This window comes from Furipterus horrens, unplaced genomic scaffold, assembly GCF_987537825.1.
Source record: "Furipterus horrens unplaced genomic scaffold, mFurHor1.1.pri manual_scaffold_2, whole genome shotgun sequence".
Lineage (NCBI taxonomy): Eukaryota > Metazoa > Chordata > Mammalia > Chiroptera > Furipteridae > Furipterus > Furipterus horrens.
In genome coordinates, this window is record NW_028327172.1 from 204,767,599 (window position 1) to 204,785,021 (window position 17,423).

The window sequence follows — 17,423 nt, forward strand, 5'->3', positions numbered from 1 at the left end:
GGGAGAGGGCGCTGAAGGCAAAGGCAGCAGGACCTGAGCTGACAATGCCCAGACTTGGGGCTTCTGTTCCCACGGGGTCTCTCTGGGAAGAGAATTCAGCACTGTATTATTGATGGGGGAAAAAATTCTTCCTTGGACACTGGTTGAACATGTCCTATCTAGCTGGTATGCAGCCTGGTGTATAATCACCAATCGGCACCTGAAATATTAGCCAGATGGGGGGTGATGGACAGAGCAGCACTGCAACCTTGGGTGGGGTTCACATGAACTCTGAAATGCTGAGCAAGCTGGGCTAGGCAATTCATTACAGAGCTTTTATTTTCTTCCCTTTCAGTACTGGAACAAATAAGGCATTGTTGATTTGCTGTGTATATACCTTAAGAAATTGCAAGTAATAAATATGCCGCCTCTTGTGATTATTAAGTGCATTCTTCCCCCTGTTTTAAAGTGTAGGTTAAGCTCACATATTTTATTTGGTAAATAAGGACTTGGAAATTCCTAGAATTTTTAAAATTTGCGGTCTATCTTAAAAAATATTGCCTAGATTAAACAGAACATCTAGATTGATATTTTATTATCCCTAGATGTTATTAGAAGGCTGACACTTTTGAGGCAGATTGGGGTGATTTGGGGAAAACCTCTTTTGGCTCCTTCACTCAAAATATTCTAGTTTTAGAGGCCCCCAAATGTGAATTTGTTGAAAGTTGCTGTTGCTTTAAAATATTCCAGTTTCCAAGCGCACTTGACCCCTACCCCTGTAATGGAAATAGGCATATTCTAACAGAGCATATATAAACACCCACCTATTTTTTCCTTTTGTTTTCCCAACTTCCCCATCCAGCTGCAGAGTGGTAGCCCCTCACCCCTCTTTTGAACCATGATATTTTGCAGAGGTACGCTGTTGCTGCTGCTTTTCGAAAGTATTTTCTTTCCCAATGTTGTGAATTTCCCCCTCTCATCCCCATATTACCATAAGCCTAGAATTTTCAGTTCCTTCCTTGAACATTTTAAATTGGCTCCCAGTTAGGTTACCTATGCCTTTCTGTCAGTTCAGGGAAATATAAGCGTATTTATCGAAATGGGCCAAATTCTCTTTGCTTGCTTATCCATGTTCAGCCTCTCACTTACTTCCTGAAAGAGTTTCCCTCAGAGTAGAACCAGCCATGCTGGGGGTGGGTGCGGGTTGGGGCGGGGGTGGGGAGCGCTGTGTGGGGGAGGGTCAATGCAGAGGTGGGGGTGGGACTCCTGGCTATTGAAGGCCTCAAGTGAAGGGAAGCCCGCTGGGCTCGTCTCCACCTCCTCTTAGTCATGCATTCATTCATTTTCTGGAGCTGAATTTGGAGTCCTGAGGTCCATGAAATCTTGTAGTCAGTGAACCCAGCCCAACAGCACGTTTTAAAGATGAAAAAAAACAAAAAACAAATTTTAATTGGTCCTTTTGGACTTTGAAGTTCTTTATTTTTAATTTTTAAATATGCTTACCACTAAATAGCAATGTAAACTGTTACAAACCATGGCAGGGAGGAATTTGATTGACTGATGGAGGAAATATTTTTTAGAAGAGGAGACATGCTTTTTTTAAAGTATATGTCTGTGATGTGGCATAGAAAGCTCATCCCAGGATAAACCTTATCGCACAAAAATATATATTCTTCTCGTTATTAAAGGCCTAAAATTATTTAAATTATTATTCAAAATTTGAAAATAAAAAATATATATGAACTGTTGGAGATGATAAGTTAGAGGATCTACTGAGATTTCCTTTCTTAATGTATTGTAATTTTTTTTTCTCACTGAATTTCCTGTGTGCTTTTTGTAACATTGTGGGGTCAGGTTCTTTTAAATTCCTTGGGTTATGGTCTGGTCTTTGGCAAAGGTTGTTGTCCCACTTACTCACTTCTCCGTTTATTTGCTAATGTATTCATTCATCAAAAATACCATGAGCTACATGAAAAAGATGACTTCCTGCCCTTGAGAATCATAGAGTCCCTGGTCTACTACTCATTGGAATAGTGTGGGTTAAATTCTAAGTGACCCTATCAATGTTCCTTTAGTGGTAGCTTTTGTGAGCCTGAGCAGATTTGAAGATTAGACTCTGTATGTGGCTTGGGCTGTACCCTTCCTATAGCCCTCATTTCCTGTTTTCCTTTGGTCCCATTAAATATGGCCACTGCCTACCCCTCACTTTCCATTGCCCTTGGCCTTACCTGTACCTAACTGTCAGAATTTGGGGAGTCTTCCTTTTAACATTTCAGATAGCCTACTCTACAACTTGAAAACTGGAATCCTAGTGACTGATTTTCAATGTACATTTATTGTGTGAAATGCTACATGGTTCATATCTGGTGAGATTTTCTATAGAACCTGTATGCATTATGTTAGTTATTAGTTGAGCACTGTTAAAGTTGGTAAATTTTTTTCATAAGTGTGTTCTTTTCGAAAGGCTCATTATATCAGACATAGTAAAAAATTAAACCAGTTCATTTATCTGTATATATGGAAAAGCATATCAATCAATGTATCTAATTTGCAGAAGGCAGCATGAGCTTTGAATTACTGAATGCACATTGGATAGATGATAAACTATCCCATTGTTTAAAAACTAAATCTAAATCTACAAATTAAATATGTAAATATTATTTATCCAAGAACCCAGTTTCAGCCTAATTTGAATATAAATAATATTTTTACATTTCAAAATACCTTAATTACTGGTATGATTAATTTAATTGTAATATCTATTGGTTGCAGTTCCTTTTAATAATAAGGAGAAAGGAAACATATTCTGGGCCAACTCTGCCAGTAACTAGTTTTATGGCTCTGGCAATATCATTTACCATCTCAAGAGATTTTTTTCAGGTTTTTCACCTATAAAATAAGGAAGTTTATTTAAAGACCTTTGTGATTTCAATTCCATGATTTTCATTGCATGAATGACTATCTCTTGACCTTTCGAAAGGAGTTATTTTACTGAGAAAAAATAGACATACATAAAAACATATCTTTGTAGATAAGCATATATATGTAATATGTAGATATTATATCCCAAGGGCATTTTTCATCCTGTTTTCCCCTCCTTCTGTTCAAAATACAAGATTGCTGAAGAGAAGAGATAGAAATTTTGGAGTAAGAAGTAGGTTCTTACTTCACCCTTCATTATTGGGAATGCCTTCTGTAGGAGGTAAAATTTAGTAAGAGTAAAGGGAAGTAGGTGAGCTCTCTTTGCAAATTTATGGGTCTCTCAGCTGATGAGCAGGGTATCCGTCTTACTTGTCTATCTGATTTGGGAATCTGAACCCCTTTTCAATTGTCTGGGTCAGTGCCCACAATTTTCCATAATCGCACAACTAATTTTTTGTTATTGTGTAAGCTTTGGCCTCATATAGATAGCCTATTCTCAGGCTAGATATAAAATTATACATTTTAGGAGAAAAATCAGCTGAATATTCATAACGTTCTGTTGTCTTGTAGTTACTCTGCTCTTTTCTTCTCTAAACGAACCGTGTACTGTATTCCCAATTAAAATAGAAAACATTATTTCTCTCTGATGGTATGATGCAAATTTTGTATCCTTAATAGAGAGGTGACATTTTTTTTAAAATTTTATTTTTGTATGTTTTTTGAATGAAAATTTTCTGATGCAAATGTTGTTTGGAATTTTCTTTTTTAGGATAATGGACTATTGTCTGACCTTAATTCAATATTTCCAGATTTCCTTACTTTTGTTTTCCATTTTCCAGTTTCCAACCTGCCTGTTGTAGAAAGAAAACAAATAAAAAAAAACACTCAATATTTCATAATTAGTTTCCTTTTTTTTTCTTTAGCCAAACCAACAACTTTATCTCTTCCTCTGACCCCAGAGTCACCAAAGTAAGTATTAAGAAATGTAACCATTTTCAGAAAGGGAAGGGGGTTCTAATACATTTGGCTACAGCAACTCCATTTCAGTTTGTTTTTATAAATGTGCCATATCTTCCAGTGACCCCAAGGGTTCCCCATTTGAGAACAAGACTATTGAACGAACCTTAAGTGTGGAACTCTCTGGAACTGCAGGTGAGCCTTATATTTCACTGGGAATTGTGTGTGTGTGTGTGTGTGTGTGTGAAATATATATTAAATAGTAGAGTGTTTCTTTTATGTGACTGATGAATTAATAGAGAACAAGCAACATTGGATAAGAAGTTATGTATTAGTATTTCTACTTTTTTTTTTATGAGAAGACATTTATTATAGGTCAGACTTAAGGCAGAGTCTCTGAAATGTACGGGCTGGGGCAACAGTAGGTTAACAGTGTTTTGTATGGAAAAGGAATATAATAATTAATAAATAATACAAGAATAAATTCTGTGTTTCACATACTGACAACTGTAAACCTATTTTTGCCCCACCCTATATATGCTACTGCTTTGGATACTCATAAATGCTATTTCAGATTAAGACACCAAGACTCGAGGAAGTGGAGAAATGAACATTTACTGATCACTCACTTAATAAATGTGCTAGGCATGTGTGTGGTTCTGGCTAATTTCACAGAACCTCATAAGGATGGTTGTAGTTCTCTCATTTTTAAGATGAGGAAATATGGTTCCGAGATGTTAAGTAACTTGCCCAAGACCACTGAGCTAGAAAGCAAGGAGCAAAGCCTTGAAGCCAGGTTTACTACTCGATGCTTCACTTGGAATGTTTTCTCACTCTCCGGTGTACCTAACAGTGTAATGCTCTCCTCTATATGTTACCATTTTAATATCTTTTCAGCCAAGGAGAAAAATGAAAATATGCCCATTCACCAATACAAAACGTTCTTATATGTATTTTAAAGAAGAGCTATTTTCTTCACCATTTGGACTTCTGAACTCATTTAGCCAGTCTTGACTTCACTTACTGAAGAGGAAGGAGCACTAAAAACTTGGACTGACCTCTGAGAAACTTACTAAACCAGAGTTCCAAAGCCGGCTTCTGATTTGGTTGTCAATGGTGTCTTTGCATAAGTGCTTTAAGTTTAGGTACTTGAACCCCACCAGAAAGTGAATCTTAGGATGTCCGAACAAGAAGTTCCTTGGCTCTGGCCATTGCTGATAAGGGTAAAGGAACAGTAAGTTAAACAACATGCTTTCAACCAGACCCGTGCTCCGTGCTCATTGTCACTAAGTTTAATTTCACACTTTGAGTTTGCGAAATTACCTTCTTATGAAAGGTCTATTGCATGATTGCATGATTTGGTAAAGCAGTAGTGTAGTTAATTTCATATGTATTTATATATATTTTATGTGTGTGTATGTGGATTCATATGTATACATATATACACATATATCTTTATATGCATACATACATTCCCACACATATATTTGCTTATAAGAATATACATAACTTAAATTATAATTTATGTATATAATTATAAGTTACTCTTGTGTGTATATGTTATATGCAGTAGAGGCTTTCATATCTGACCAATGAGAATGATTGTTTGGTAGGTTTATCTACAAAGTTGACTAGAGTATACACTGTTTTGTCATTTTACTTTTCCTTAAAACATAAGTATACATTAAAACATAAAGTTTTTGGTAAAAGACAGATTTTTACTTTGAACTTAAGTGTGCTAACTGGGATTCGTTCATCTTTCTGGCACAGACCTCACTAAAAATGTGTTATAGATGGTCCCACTCTTTGTTGCTTACTCTTTGAAAGAAAAGTTTTGAAGATATTTGTGTGGTAATCCGAGTATAGAATCATTCTAGAGTTTTATGATTTTTGAGTAAATTATGTCATAATCCCCATGTTTCCTTGGTTTTTCCATTAGCACTCATCTAAAACTAACTTGACAACCTTCTTTTAGTCTTTATTGGGTCCTTTAATTGAAACACTTTTTCTTACTGATATTTTATTAATTTACATAATAATTTATTCTCTTACATAATTTTAGTCATCATGTAATGGACATTAACTGGTTTGCAAAAGATGCCCTGTAGCTTATAGGAACAAGTTAACTGAAAAGAATCTATTAAGTAGGAATGTTCAGAATGTTGTATTAGTCAGCTATGTGGTTTTAGAGAGAATTCAGAAAGCTTCCATGGTATATACTAAAACCAAGCTTTGTGTTAAAGAACTACTTTTTATTGTTATCTGATTATAAATAATGAAGTTTACTATGATAATGTCAGTAATATAAGCTAGTAGAAAATTATGCATAGTTCTAAGATGCAAAGATATCTATGCCATTGTTTCCTATGGGTATTTTTATATGACTGTGGTCATTGTGTGTGTATATATATAATTTTGCATCCCAATTTTTCTGTTAACATTTTAAAAAAGGAATTTTTGTATCATCACAGCCCTTTATTACTAAACTTTTACAATACTGTATAATCTTAGTTTGAGTAGGTATTTCTAAATTTACTTATTCATACTCCTACTGTTATACATGTAGGTTGTTACCGTTTTGAAATAACGTTGCAGTGGAAATCCTCATTCATAATTTTTTAAATCTTATTCTCTCACTATAAATGTCTAGTAGTTATTCATACTGAATATAAGGTCATAAGTATCTTGAGGGCTTTGTGATACATATTGCCACACTGCTTTCCAGCAGGAGTGTTTCCATTTATAGTCCTGTTAGCACGCTATGGATATACTTGCTTTATCTCATCCTTGCTGGCATTGGGCATCTTTGTTTTTTAAATGTTTTATTAATTGATGTGTATGAACATATTTAAATTGGATGTCTTTTATCAGCGAGATTATGTTGTCATAAAAAAGCACTTACGTCGATATTTTTTGCCAGAAGTTGTTATATTTCTCTTATTGATAGGTACCTAATTTAAAATAATTTAGTTGAAAGGCAGGTAAAGATTTATAGGAACTACCTTTAAAAATACTTATAATCTTTAAAAATATGTACAGTGGATTTATTTCTGTCAGAGAATGAGAAATCACTTTACTAGTTTAAATCATTTATTTTTGGTGCTTTAAGAGATTATTGGGTACAACGAAAACAATTTAACAATGTATTTTTCATACTTGCTCTTGCAACATGCTAGGTCTTGGTGGATGGATGTGCAGCAAGTGTCAGACACAGAGATTAATCCATGGAGCACAGTACTTGGCCCATAGTAGGTGCTAAATAAATGTTATTAGAGTTAAGATGTGGACTTATAGGCTATTGGGATAAAAGAACACATTGCATAAGAAGTATGAAGAGAAAATATGATTTGTTATTTATATAGTTTAATTACCTCCTAAGAAAGGTGGCACAGAGGGTGGTTTTTAGTTTGTTGAGCATGGTTGTTGTATGTGTGTAGATACAAACTAGAGAAGCTGAGGTAGGGCCAAATTACATCACATAAGAGAAGGAATTTAAAGCTATAGGAGAACAGGGGATGAAGAGAAACTTGGAGGATGCTCAAGAAAGCTGGATGAAGTTTGGAACTTGCCTGGAGAGTGGCGCATGGAGGAGGAGAAAGGGGGAGGGGACTTTTATTTTACTTTTTTTGGTAGAGCTATTGTGGGTTTGAAAGGTGTGATGCCTATGATCTCCATTTCTTCTAAAAATCTTGAGTAGAACTGGTTGCATAGAAGTATTTGGAGAATGTGACCAACACTAATTATGCCTCAAAGAATCACCAAAGGGAGGAAAGAAGTTACCAAAGGGAACCCTGTTACAAGGCTTTAAGTTCTATACAATGATTGCAGAAGATTGAAAAAAAATATATGGAGGCAGTTCAGGACTGAAAGAAGCATTCACACAAATACCATTATGCAGTGAGTGAATGAGGTGATCCATGGAAAAGAGTTTGAGAGAAATGGGGCTCTCCACAGGGTAAGCTGGGGAGCCTTAAGGGAGAAAATATGTATATCATATTTTAAAGTGTACGGCTGGAAAGGGGAGGAGATATTGCTTCAGCAGAAGCAAGAAAGCAGGAAATCAAAGAAATGTTTAGGTACGAAGAAATTTGGCATGAGCGGTGAAATCAGTAAAGAACTATTCAAGATAACACAAATACTTTCCCTCCTTCATGTTTTTATTTCTAGGACTTTTTTCCCCCCTAATATCCTTAATCTTATCTAGGTCTCAGGGTTCTCAATTTTAAACCCTATTTATAATTCCCAAATGAAATTACTGTTTGACTCAAAGGACTAAATTATAGGTTGAAACATAAAATTGCCAGTATTCAACCATTTTTGACATACAAAAATGGCAATTTTTATGTGGTTTTACCTGAACCAATACACTTTATAAGCAGCAACACTCCAAATAAAAGTAATTTATTATGATTAAAAAAAAAAAAAAGAAAACCAGACAGCATAGCTTAGTGAAGTTGTGGGGAACCTTGGCTCGGATACTGGACTAATCCAACCTCAAATTCTGGATCTACCTCTATGGAGATGTATGACTTTTTTCAATTTAATCAACTTCCATAAGATTCAGGATCCTTATGCATCAAATGAAGATAATAACCACACCTGGATTTTATTGAATCACCATGAGGATTAAATGAGATAAAACATGAAAAAAGGCTTGGTCTAGTGCCAGCATATATGTGTTCAGTAAATATTAGCTATTACTTCTGGCCAAGATGGAGGCATAGGTAGACATGCTGTGTCTCCCTCCACAACTAAGAAGGAATGCAACTACCTCAAAACTGGAGACAACCAGAAGTTCCAGAAAATCAAACTGCATGGAAATCCAACAAAGATATAAGGAAGAAATACTAATCCAGACAGTTATGATGGGCAAAGAGTACACTGTGTGTAGGCATTGGTGGCGGCAGCGATAGTGGCTGTGGCTGACTGGTTGAAAGCACAATCACACATTACAAAAAGTAGGGAGGGACACCCAGGGAACACTTCCAGCACCAGACCAGCCGTGCAGCTCATGGTTCCAGCGCTGGGGAAAATAAAGCCTCATTGCTTTTGACTATAAAAACCAGTGGGAGTTGGGGTGGCAGAAGAAACTGTCAGTCACTCATCAGAGTCTGCTTGTTTAGAGGGCTCCCACAGCCCTATAATGTTTGCAGACCCACCCACTCTGGGAACGATGGCCAGGGAAACAGCTAGAGGGGCACCAGTCCCATACGGAAGTGGGAGAAGTGCCTGGAAAAGGGGCAAGTGCTGAACAAGGGCATTGTTCTCTCTAAGACCCCTCTCCCACATACAGCGCTATAATGTGGTGAAACGGGTCACCCCATACTGATGAATATCTAAGGTTCTGCCCCTTACAACCTAACAGGTCTGACAGCTCTTCCTAAAACACAGAGGCAAACATAGGAGCCTGTGAAGTTGAGGAGACAGAGAAGTATGGCCCAAAAGAGGGAAGAAATCAAGGTTTCAGTGGGAGAACTGAGCAACAAGGAGATAGCTAACCTAACAGACAAGGAGTTAGCCAACCTAATAGAAGCAGATTTCAAAACACTAACGATAAAGATGCTCATAGACTTGACAGATATGCTTACATATGGCAAATGCAGAAGGAAAGAAGTGAAGGCTATGCTAAGTGAAATGAAGGAAAATCCGCATGAAACCGATTGTGAAGGGAAGGAAACCAAGGTTCAAATAAATGATTTGGAACATAAGGAAGAAATGAAGAGTCAACCAGTACAGAATAAAGAAACAATAATTGAAAAAAATGAGGAGAGGCTTAGAAACCTGTAGGACAACTTTAAACATGCTAACATCCAAATTGTAGGGGTGCCAGAAGAAGAAGAGGAAGAGCAAGAAATTAAAAACTTATTTGAAAAAATAATGAGAGGAAACTTTCCTGATTTGGTGAAGGAAATAGACATACAAGTCCAGGAAGCACAGAGAGTCCCAAAGAAGCTAGACCCAAAGAGGACCACACCAAGACACATCATAAATAAAATTCCAAATGTGAAAGATAAAGAGAGAATCTTAAAAGCAGTAAGAGAAAACAAGGGAGTTACGTACAAAGCAGTCCCTATAAGACTGTCAGCTGATTTCTCAAAAGAAACTTTGCAGGCAAGAAGGGACCGGTAAGTAGTATTCAAACTGATGAAAAGCAAGGACCTACAACCAAGACTACTCTATCCAGCAAAACTATCATTTAGAATGGAAGAGTGGATAAAGTGCTTCTCAGACAAGGTAAAGCTAAAGGAGTTCATTATCACCAAGCCATTATTATATTAAATGTTAAAGTGGCTTTTTTAAGAAAAAGAGGATCAAAACTATGAACATTAGAATGACAACAGACTTATAACTATCAACAACAGAACCTAAAAAAAATAAAAACAAAAACAAACTAAGCAAGCAATCAGAATAGGAATAAAAACATAGGTATGGGGTTCATTTGTAGGGTTATCAGCTGAGGGAAGGGGAAGAAATGGGGAAATGGTACAAGGATTGAGAAGCATAATCGGTAGGTACAAAATAGACAGGGGGAAGTTAAGAATAGTATAAGAAAGAGTGAAGCCAAAGTACTTATATGCATGACCTATGGACATGCACTAAGTGGGGTGGGATTACTGGAGGGAAGGGAGATACTGGGAAGAGGGGAATAAAGGGGGAAAGAAATTGGGACAACTTTAACAGCATAATCATCAAAATATACTTAAAGAAATAAAAATTAGCCATTTAACTACTAATTCTATGTTAGCTTTATCTTCTAAGGTCATTGCACCTTATTCATCTTTTCAACTTTTGATTATTTTTACCTGTTCCCTATCATTAAGTTAATGTTATCTCCTCTTTTGCACTACCACATATGAAATTATGTATTCATTCTTTTGTGGCAAAATCCCCCTAACTCCCCATGAAACTGAACATATACTTCTTTTGGTGTGGGCATGGGATTTACCAAACAAAGGCAGGAAATCTCCTCTTTGACATTTCCTCAACAACATCTACATCTACCATTACTACAAATTCTGGAGGTTAGGCACTCCCTAATAGCACTTCACATATATTATATTTTTGACTCCCTGCCCATTTAACTGTTGAGGAAAAAGTTGTATGTTGGTTTTAGCTCTATGGTGAACCCTGGGTTCAAAGCAGGTCTGTCTGACTAGACATTATGTTCCTTTCCTGAAGCCTGAATTTTAAAGATAGTAGTCGACATCTGTTATGTTAAATAGGCTTCATTTCACTTGCCAAGTGTCATTGACTGGTATCTACTGCCAGGAGCATTGTGTTGAGAAGGATTCTAAGGCCAAGTCTGAGCTCAGTAGGAATGTCATGATCAATTAGTGATGTCTGCCATAAGGGCACCAGGGGTGGTGGAAGGGGTAGAAACAGTGTTCATGTTGATTTGTTGATCCTTGGTCTACAAACTTAATCCGTTTGGTTGTGGCAGAAGAATTGTACCGAGCTGATGCCCAAGCCCTTCCCGTGTCTTGTTTTTCTTTACTCTCACACATTTTAGTGAAATTTTCCAAACACTTAAGTCAAAGTATAAAGAGTCAACAAAATTCTAAGACCTCCTGAAGAATCCCTCTGTCCCATCTGCAACATCTTTGGGAAACAGGAGGGATGAGATAGGAAGTTTGCTTTATTAGGTATTGCCAGCTGCTCTGACTTTGTGATTGTCCCAAACTAGCTCATTTTGGCTGATAAAAGAAAACACTTCTCTTTTACAGGTGTAAAAACTAATTTGATTTCAAAATAGCTGTTAGTAAAGCAAGATGAGAGAAAAGAGAATGCTCTTTTGGCAGAAGGCATTCAAATCTATTGCATATGGAGATTTTGAGAGCACTAGACTTTTTGATTCTCAAATGGGAATGGCAAAGCAATGTCAGCTGAACAACACAATGGTTTTAACCATAAGACATTAAGAATTTTGTTTAGGGGCCAGAATGACTGACCCCAAAATTTCATGGATATGTATATGCAGATGCATATGGATATGGATATGTAAATTGTTTTTATCGTTAGTACTATAAAAGTGATAAAAAGCGACCTAACTGATTTTTAACTAATTAGGGAAATAAAAAAGCAAAATCACCAACAACCTCATCACCCTAACACACTAGGTCTTAGCAATATAGCATTTATGTATTCCCCTCCTCGTCATGGTTTTGATGATAGTGGACATGTGATTTCGTGTAATATATTTTTCACTTAATGTTTTCCCTTGACTTAAGTGGGAAGTCATTCAATGTGCACATCAATGAACCTGTATTTAAGAAAACATAGCCATTAACCAATCAATTTGTAACTTTTCAATCATCTTTATGTGGAGTTTTATATTTTCTTGTTTGGACTTCCCATTTAAAAGTTCATTGTACTTGATGAAATGTTGATAAACAGCATACATTTGCTCTATCCTTTTGGTATATACTTCCTTTGTATGTGTCTTATCTTTGGGGAAATAGACCAAAGCAAAATATGAGCTGTAGTCAGTAGTTTTAAAAGGAAAACCACGGCGTCAGAGAACTGGAAAGTGATTTTGACAGGTTGTATAATCCATTCTCGTGCCTGAAGAATCCAAGGAGGAGAGACCCAACAAATTCTCTTTACAGTGTATTGCAATGTTTGGCAACTCATACTGTCAAGAATTTCTTCCGTATTTCAAACATATCCTTCTTTTTTCTACTTTTAGTCTCATTCTTCTTGACCCAACATCAGGAATGATAAGTCCTTTGTTCCTCAGTTTTCTTTTCTGGAAATGGTACTACTCAGTATTTTTTAAAGCCAAGAATAAAAAAGCAATTTCCTCTTCCCTATTAGCTCGTGAGGCACTGGTAGTAGCCACCTGGAAGCCAGGTCCAGCTCCCCCTCACCCTGCTCCCTTCTCCTGCTCCAGCTCTGTGGGAGAGTGCAGGAGGGTCAATTGATAAGATCTTCATATTCCCTGAGCCAGAGTTGGGGAATTAGTCACATGTCACAGAAACGGTCTGAAGCTTTTCTGCAAGGCCAGCTTGTCCTCTATAACCAAGGGTGATATAGAAATACTTAAAAAGCAATAGAGGCAGACACACTCTCAGCCAGAGATAGGTGTGGGAGGCTCCTCTCTGTCAACTATTAACACTTTGGTTGCTGGCTCCATGGAGCAGCTATGGGTCCTGGGGAAGCTGGGCGTGGGGTGAGGGCACTGAAGGAGCTTGGATCTATGCAATATTCTAGCAACTGGTGTTGCAGTAACAGCTCATGCTGAGTATCAGCCCTTCCTATGTCCTCTTGACGTCTCCTTCAAGTTCTTGAGGCCAAGAATCTGTGAGTAGGATAAGTCACACCCCTCTCTTGGCCCAGACCTTCTTTTTTGGTGAGTTTTTAAACACATTATGAACTCATCTTCTCGCTGTTTTTCCTTAAGCAATATGTGAATTGGCATGCGACAGAAGACAAATCTCACTGTCACAGATTTAGCAGTAGGTTCTGCAAAATGTTATAAACTATTAAAATAAAGATCCTCCCGAAGTCATTGGGCGGATAGTGGAGCACAGAAAACAGAGCAGAGGACTCGTCATTTACCAGAGTCATTCAATTAAACAAAGAAACCCCAAAGAGAACTCCTTCAAGAAAATCGTTTTATAGCACGCACATAATGAAAAACAAAACAAAACAAAACTTGTCTCTAACTTTTTTTTTAAATAAAAAGGGCTGTTTAAAAAGATGACTGTAGAGTGTGTACCACTTCTCCCAGATTTGCTGTGCAGAAGTGCAGAAGTGTGAGTGATGTAGAGGTACTTGTTTATTATAGAGCACATTTCAATGCAGTAATCATAAATATTGCTAAGGTTGTGCTCTGTTGAAATATGACCTACATACTCTTGATTGTTTGTGTTACGTGATTTGTCTGACACCCATTACATTCTGGGTAATAGCAGCCATTTGTTGCTCTGCACAGCAGGCTCTTTTGACAAAAGAAAATAGGCAGCAATAAAAAAGCTATAGTCTGAATTACATTCTGCACAGAGCCGCACTGCTGAGAGTTTGTGCAAGTGTGTTAACAATGCTCTGAACTGCCTCTTGTCAGCCTTCAGCCCGTAATGGCCATCTGTCCTCCCATAAATCTGTCAAAACCTGCTAAGTTCAAGAGAGAGCGTGGAATGTACCTTGTACTGTCAACACCAAAATGTACACATTCCCCAGAAAATCAACACACAGGAAATAATCCAGAGGTTATGGGAGACATTAGCACTGTTGGTTTAGGCTCGTGGGATGAAATGGAGGGTCCGGCGATTAGTGGGAAGATGAGCAAAGGTAGCGGCATTAAGGAATTGGTATTGACTGCCCTCCTACCACAGGGGGAAAAAATCTGGGTAGGAAAGATGTGGTTAGAGAAATCTAATTAGTTTGGGTGCAGCAAGGGGTCCTCTGTCCCATGAGCAGCTCTTAAAAGTTTGACACTGTTAAAAAGTTTTGACACTGTTAAACGAAAAAAAAGTGCTTCTTACACTGTCATTTTGCTTTGGGTCTCAACTATCTCTGGAAATAGATTTTCAGTTAGGCACTGGTGGTTCAAGGTCTTGTGATTCTTGAGATTTCTGTCTTGCTTGAAGGTACTCTCTGATTAAAGATGTTTCTGTAACCAGTAAAAAAGTTTAGGGAATTATCTTAATTATTTCCCCAGACCCACCTACTCAGTAATCCTGAAGTAATTTCCATCTATGAAGCAAGAATTCTTGATTTGTTTTAACAAGTAGTACCTACAGAATTTTACTGCCTTGATAATTTCACTCTCAGGGTATATTTGGTTATCTCAGAGAGCTTCTGTACATCTTAAGCATATATGTAAGAAAATATACTTACTTCAATTTTTAAAGAGTTGTCTCTTAATTTAACTGTGAATTCCCTGGGGCTGAATCCCTGAAACACCTGGAGCTGGTGTAGTTGCCATCCAGCACATAGTAGGAGCACAGTGACTGTTCAGTTGCCAGAGGCTGCCCAATATGTGAAGGAGGTGAAAGGCTCTGTTTTTAACTCAAAGAAACTACAATCAGGGTGTCGCCTCTCCCAAGAGCAACTTGAGAATCAGTTATTTAAGCACTAATGAGCTTAGGTACTAGGACAAGGGTTTCACATGTTCAAGACTAAAAAGAATTTCTATATTTAAAATCCCTAGATAGCTAAGTTATTTATAGAACTAGTCTCTCTTTAATAGTGGCCTAATTTGGTGTTTCTGAAGTTTAGGGTTTCTTTTCATAAGTCCAGAATATCTGTCAAAGTACATACACCTGAGTAGAAGGCAGTGTGCCACATGGGATCTGGAGGATAGTGACTCCGCATGTGGGCTCTGTGAATCATCTCATTAAAGATGTGTATCCAGCCCTGACTGGTGTGGCTCCATTGGATGGAGTGAATTTGTCCCTCAAAGTGAAAGGTTGCCCTTGATTTCTGGTTGGAGCATATGCCTGGGTTGTGGGTTCTGCCTCCAGTCAGGACTTATTTCAGAGGCAACAGATTGATGCTTTGTTTTCCTCCCTTCCTCCCCTTCTTTAAAAATAAATAAATAAATCAACAAACAAACAAATAAATAAACATTTCAGAAATGATTAACCAGCTTCTAAAGTGATCCTTGGGCCACTGAAATGTGATATCGACTAATGAAGGAGGATCTAGAAAAACAAAAATAAGTACAAGTACAAATTTTTGCAAAAATAAGCCCAAGTAACATCCCACTAAGAGTTTCTAAGCTATTTTAAGAGACAAGATATAATTCACATTCAAAAAGGCAAGCAAGACTGTATAGCTATATCTAATTTCTTTTTTAAAATTTAATCTTTATTTTATTTTATTACCATTTAGTCCCATTATAGTCCCTCCCCCCACCCCACCCCCAGCAATCACCGCACTGTTGTCCATGAATCCTTTTTTCCTTTTTGCTTTATGGGACATTTACACAATGGAATACTACTCCTCCGTTAAAAAAAAAAAAAAAAGAAAATTTTACCCTTTGTGACAGTATGGATGGACCTGGAGAACATTATGCTAAAGGAAGTAAGCCAGTCAGAGAAAGACAAATACCATATGATTTCACTCATATGTGGAATCTAATGAATAAACTGAACCATATAGCTATATCTAATAAGTATCAACTGATTGAGCCTGGCAGTAACTTATTGGAAAAGTAAAAATTACCTTATTTGAGGGTGTCATAAAAAGATTGATGGAGTTAGATTTTTAGGATGTTGATATCATTTCCCCTAATTCAAAGGCTCTGTCATTTAAAATATTTGACTGTTATTTATTCAGCAAATAGATTATTCACCATTATTTCTTTGAGCATTATAGCTTCCTGTGAGAAATATTTGAGAACTTGTCACTTCTTTGCTGGGCATTCGTTTAAATTTGTTGTAATGGTAATAGAAGGTAGCGGTAGAAATCAGTATGTATAAATAGGCAGTGCAGAAAGTAATAAAACAAGGGGAAAAAAAGAAAGAAGAGAAGTTTGACCACATATTGAGTAAAAGACATATTTGTCCATGAAAGAGGGAAAAAAGGAGAGTCTGTCTCAGATGATTCATTCAATAATATGTCACCTTCTCACTAACTATTAGCAACGAGGGGTAGGCATACAGTAGGCCGCTACTAAAGGAAGGCTTTTTTGAGACTCAGATGTTTCTCTTCTCTTTGTGTTTGCATATGCCTGTCTTTGTGAACTTTTCTGGGATACATTTCCAAAGGCAAACCACTTTGCATTTTTTTGTTTCTTTTCTTCCCTCATTAGGGGAGAATTAGCTATGCATAGTAAAAATGGCCACAGTGGCATAAAACGTTTCATTTTAGGGAAAAAGGTCAATTTTTTCCATCTTTCTTGTAAAGTAGGAGAGAGAGGCAGCATCTTCCTGTTTATACCAAAATTCCATGTGGCTTTCTGTGGCCTACTTGGTTCTCTCTCTCTCTCTCTCTATATCTATATCTATATCTCTATCTATATCATCTATATCTATATCTATATCTATATCTATATATATCTATATCTATATCTATATCTAACAAGGTAGGATTTCTCTGCCTTTCCTTGAAACGTGCAGTTGCCTTAAGTCAAACATCAGGCTTGTTAGCAGTCTTGAAGTTCTTTCTGGACGAATAGCATTCACCCATCCTCCTAAATAGAAAGTGTATTGTAAACTAAAATATTCGCTTGTAAGCATAAAGCCATTTGAACGCCAGCCTTCCCTTCTTCAAAGCTTCTTGGACTCAGAAGCCATGTCGCAATTATTTTTCCTCGGTCCAAAGGGATGAGTAGCACCCACTCAGGGGTGGAACTATGTGGAGGCAACCTCACAGATTCTCCCACAGTGACTTCTGATAGAAGGTTCTGCTCTTCTGTAGAAAACCAGAGAAGGTTTTCCTTTATTTAAATGTTTTTTCCTTTATTAAAAAAATTTTTTTTTTATATTAGTTGCTGAAGCTTGGATTCCTTTCAATCCTGTGGCCTCATAACCTGCCCTAATGTTGTGCTCTAATGAAATGGTCCCCTGTCATCGCAATAACTCCTGTGACTGTTCACTCTGGTTTATATTGCAGAACCA

The 17,423-nt window shown here is 37.1% G+C and overlaps 1 protein-coding gene across 2 annotated transcripts in view; it reads left to right on the forward strand.

The window, feature by feature from the left end:
- The window catches only part of PPARGC1A (PPARG coactivator 1 alpha), a 107,878-nt gene that overhangs the window by 71,233 nt on the left and 19,222 nt on the right, over positions 1-17,423 (forward strand). For both annotated transcript variants that reach the window (XM_090267019.1, XM_090267018.1), the window contains exons 6-7: positions 3,825-3,870; positions 3,980-4,053. In XM_090267019.1, the coding sequence (XP_090123145.1) occupies positions 3,825-3,870; positions 3,980-4,053 (120 nt within the window). The remainder of the gene's footprint in view (positions 1-3,824; positions 3,871-3,979; positions 4,054-17,423) is intronic.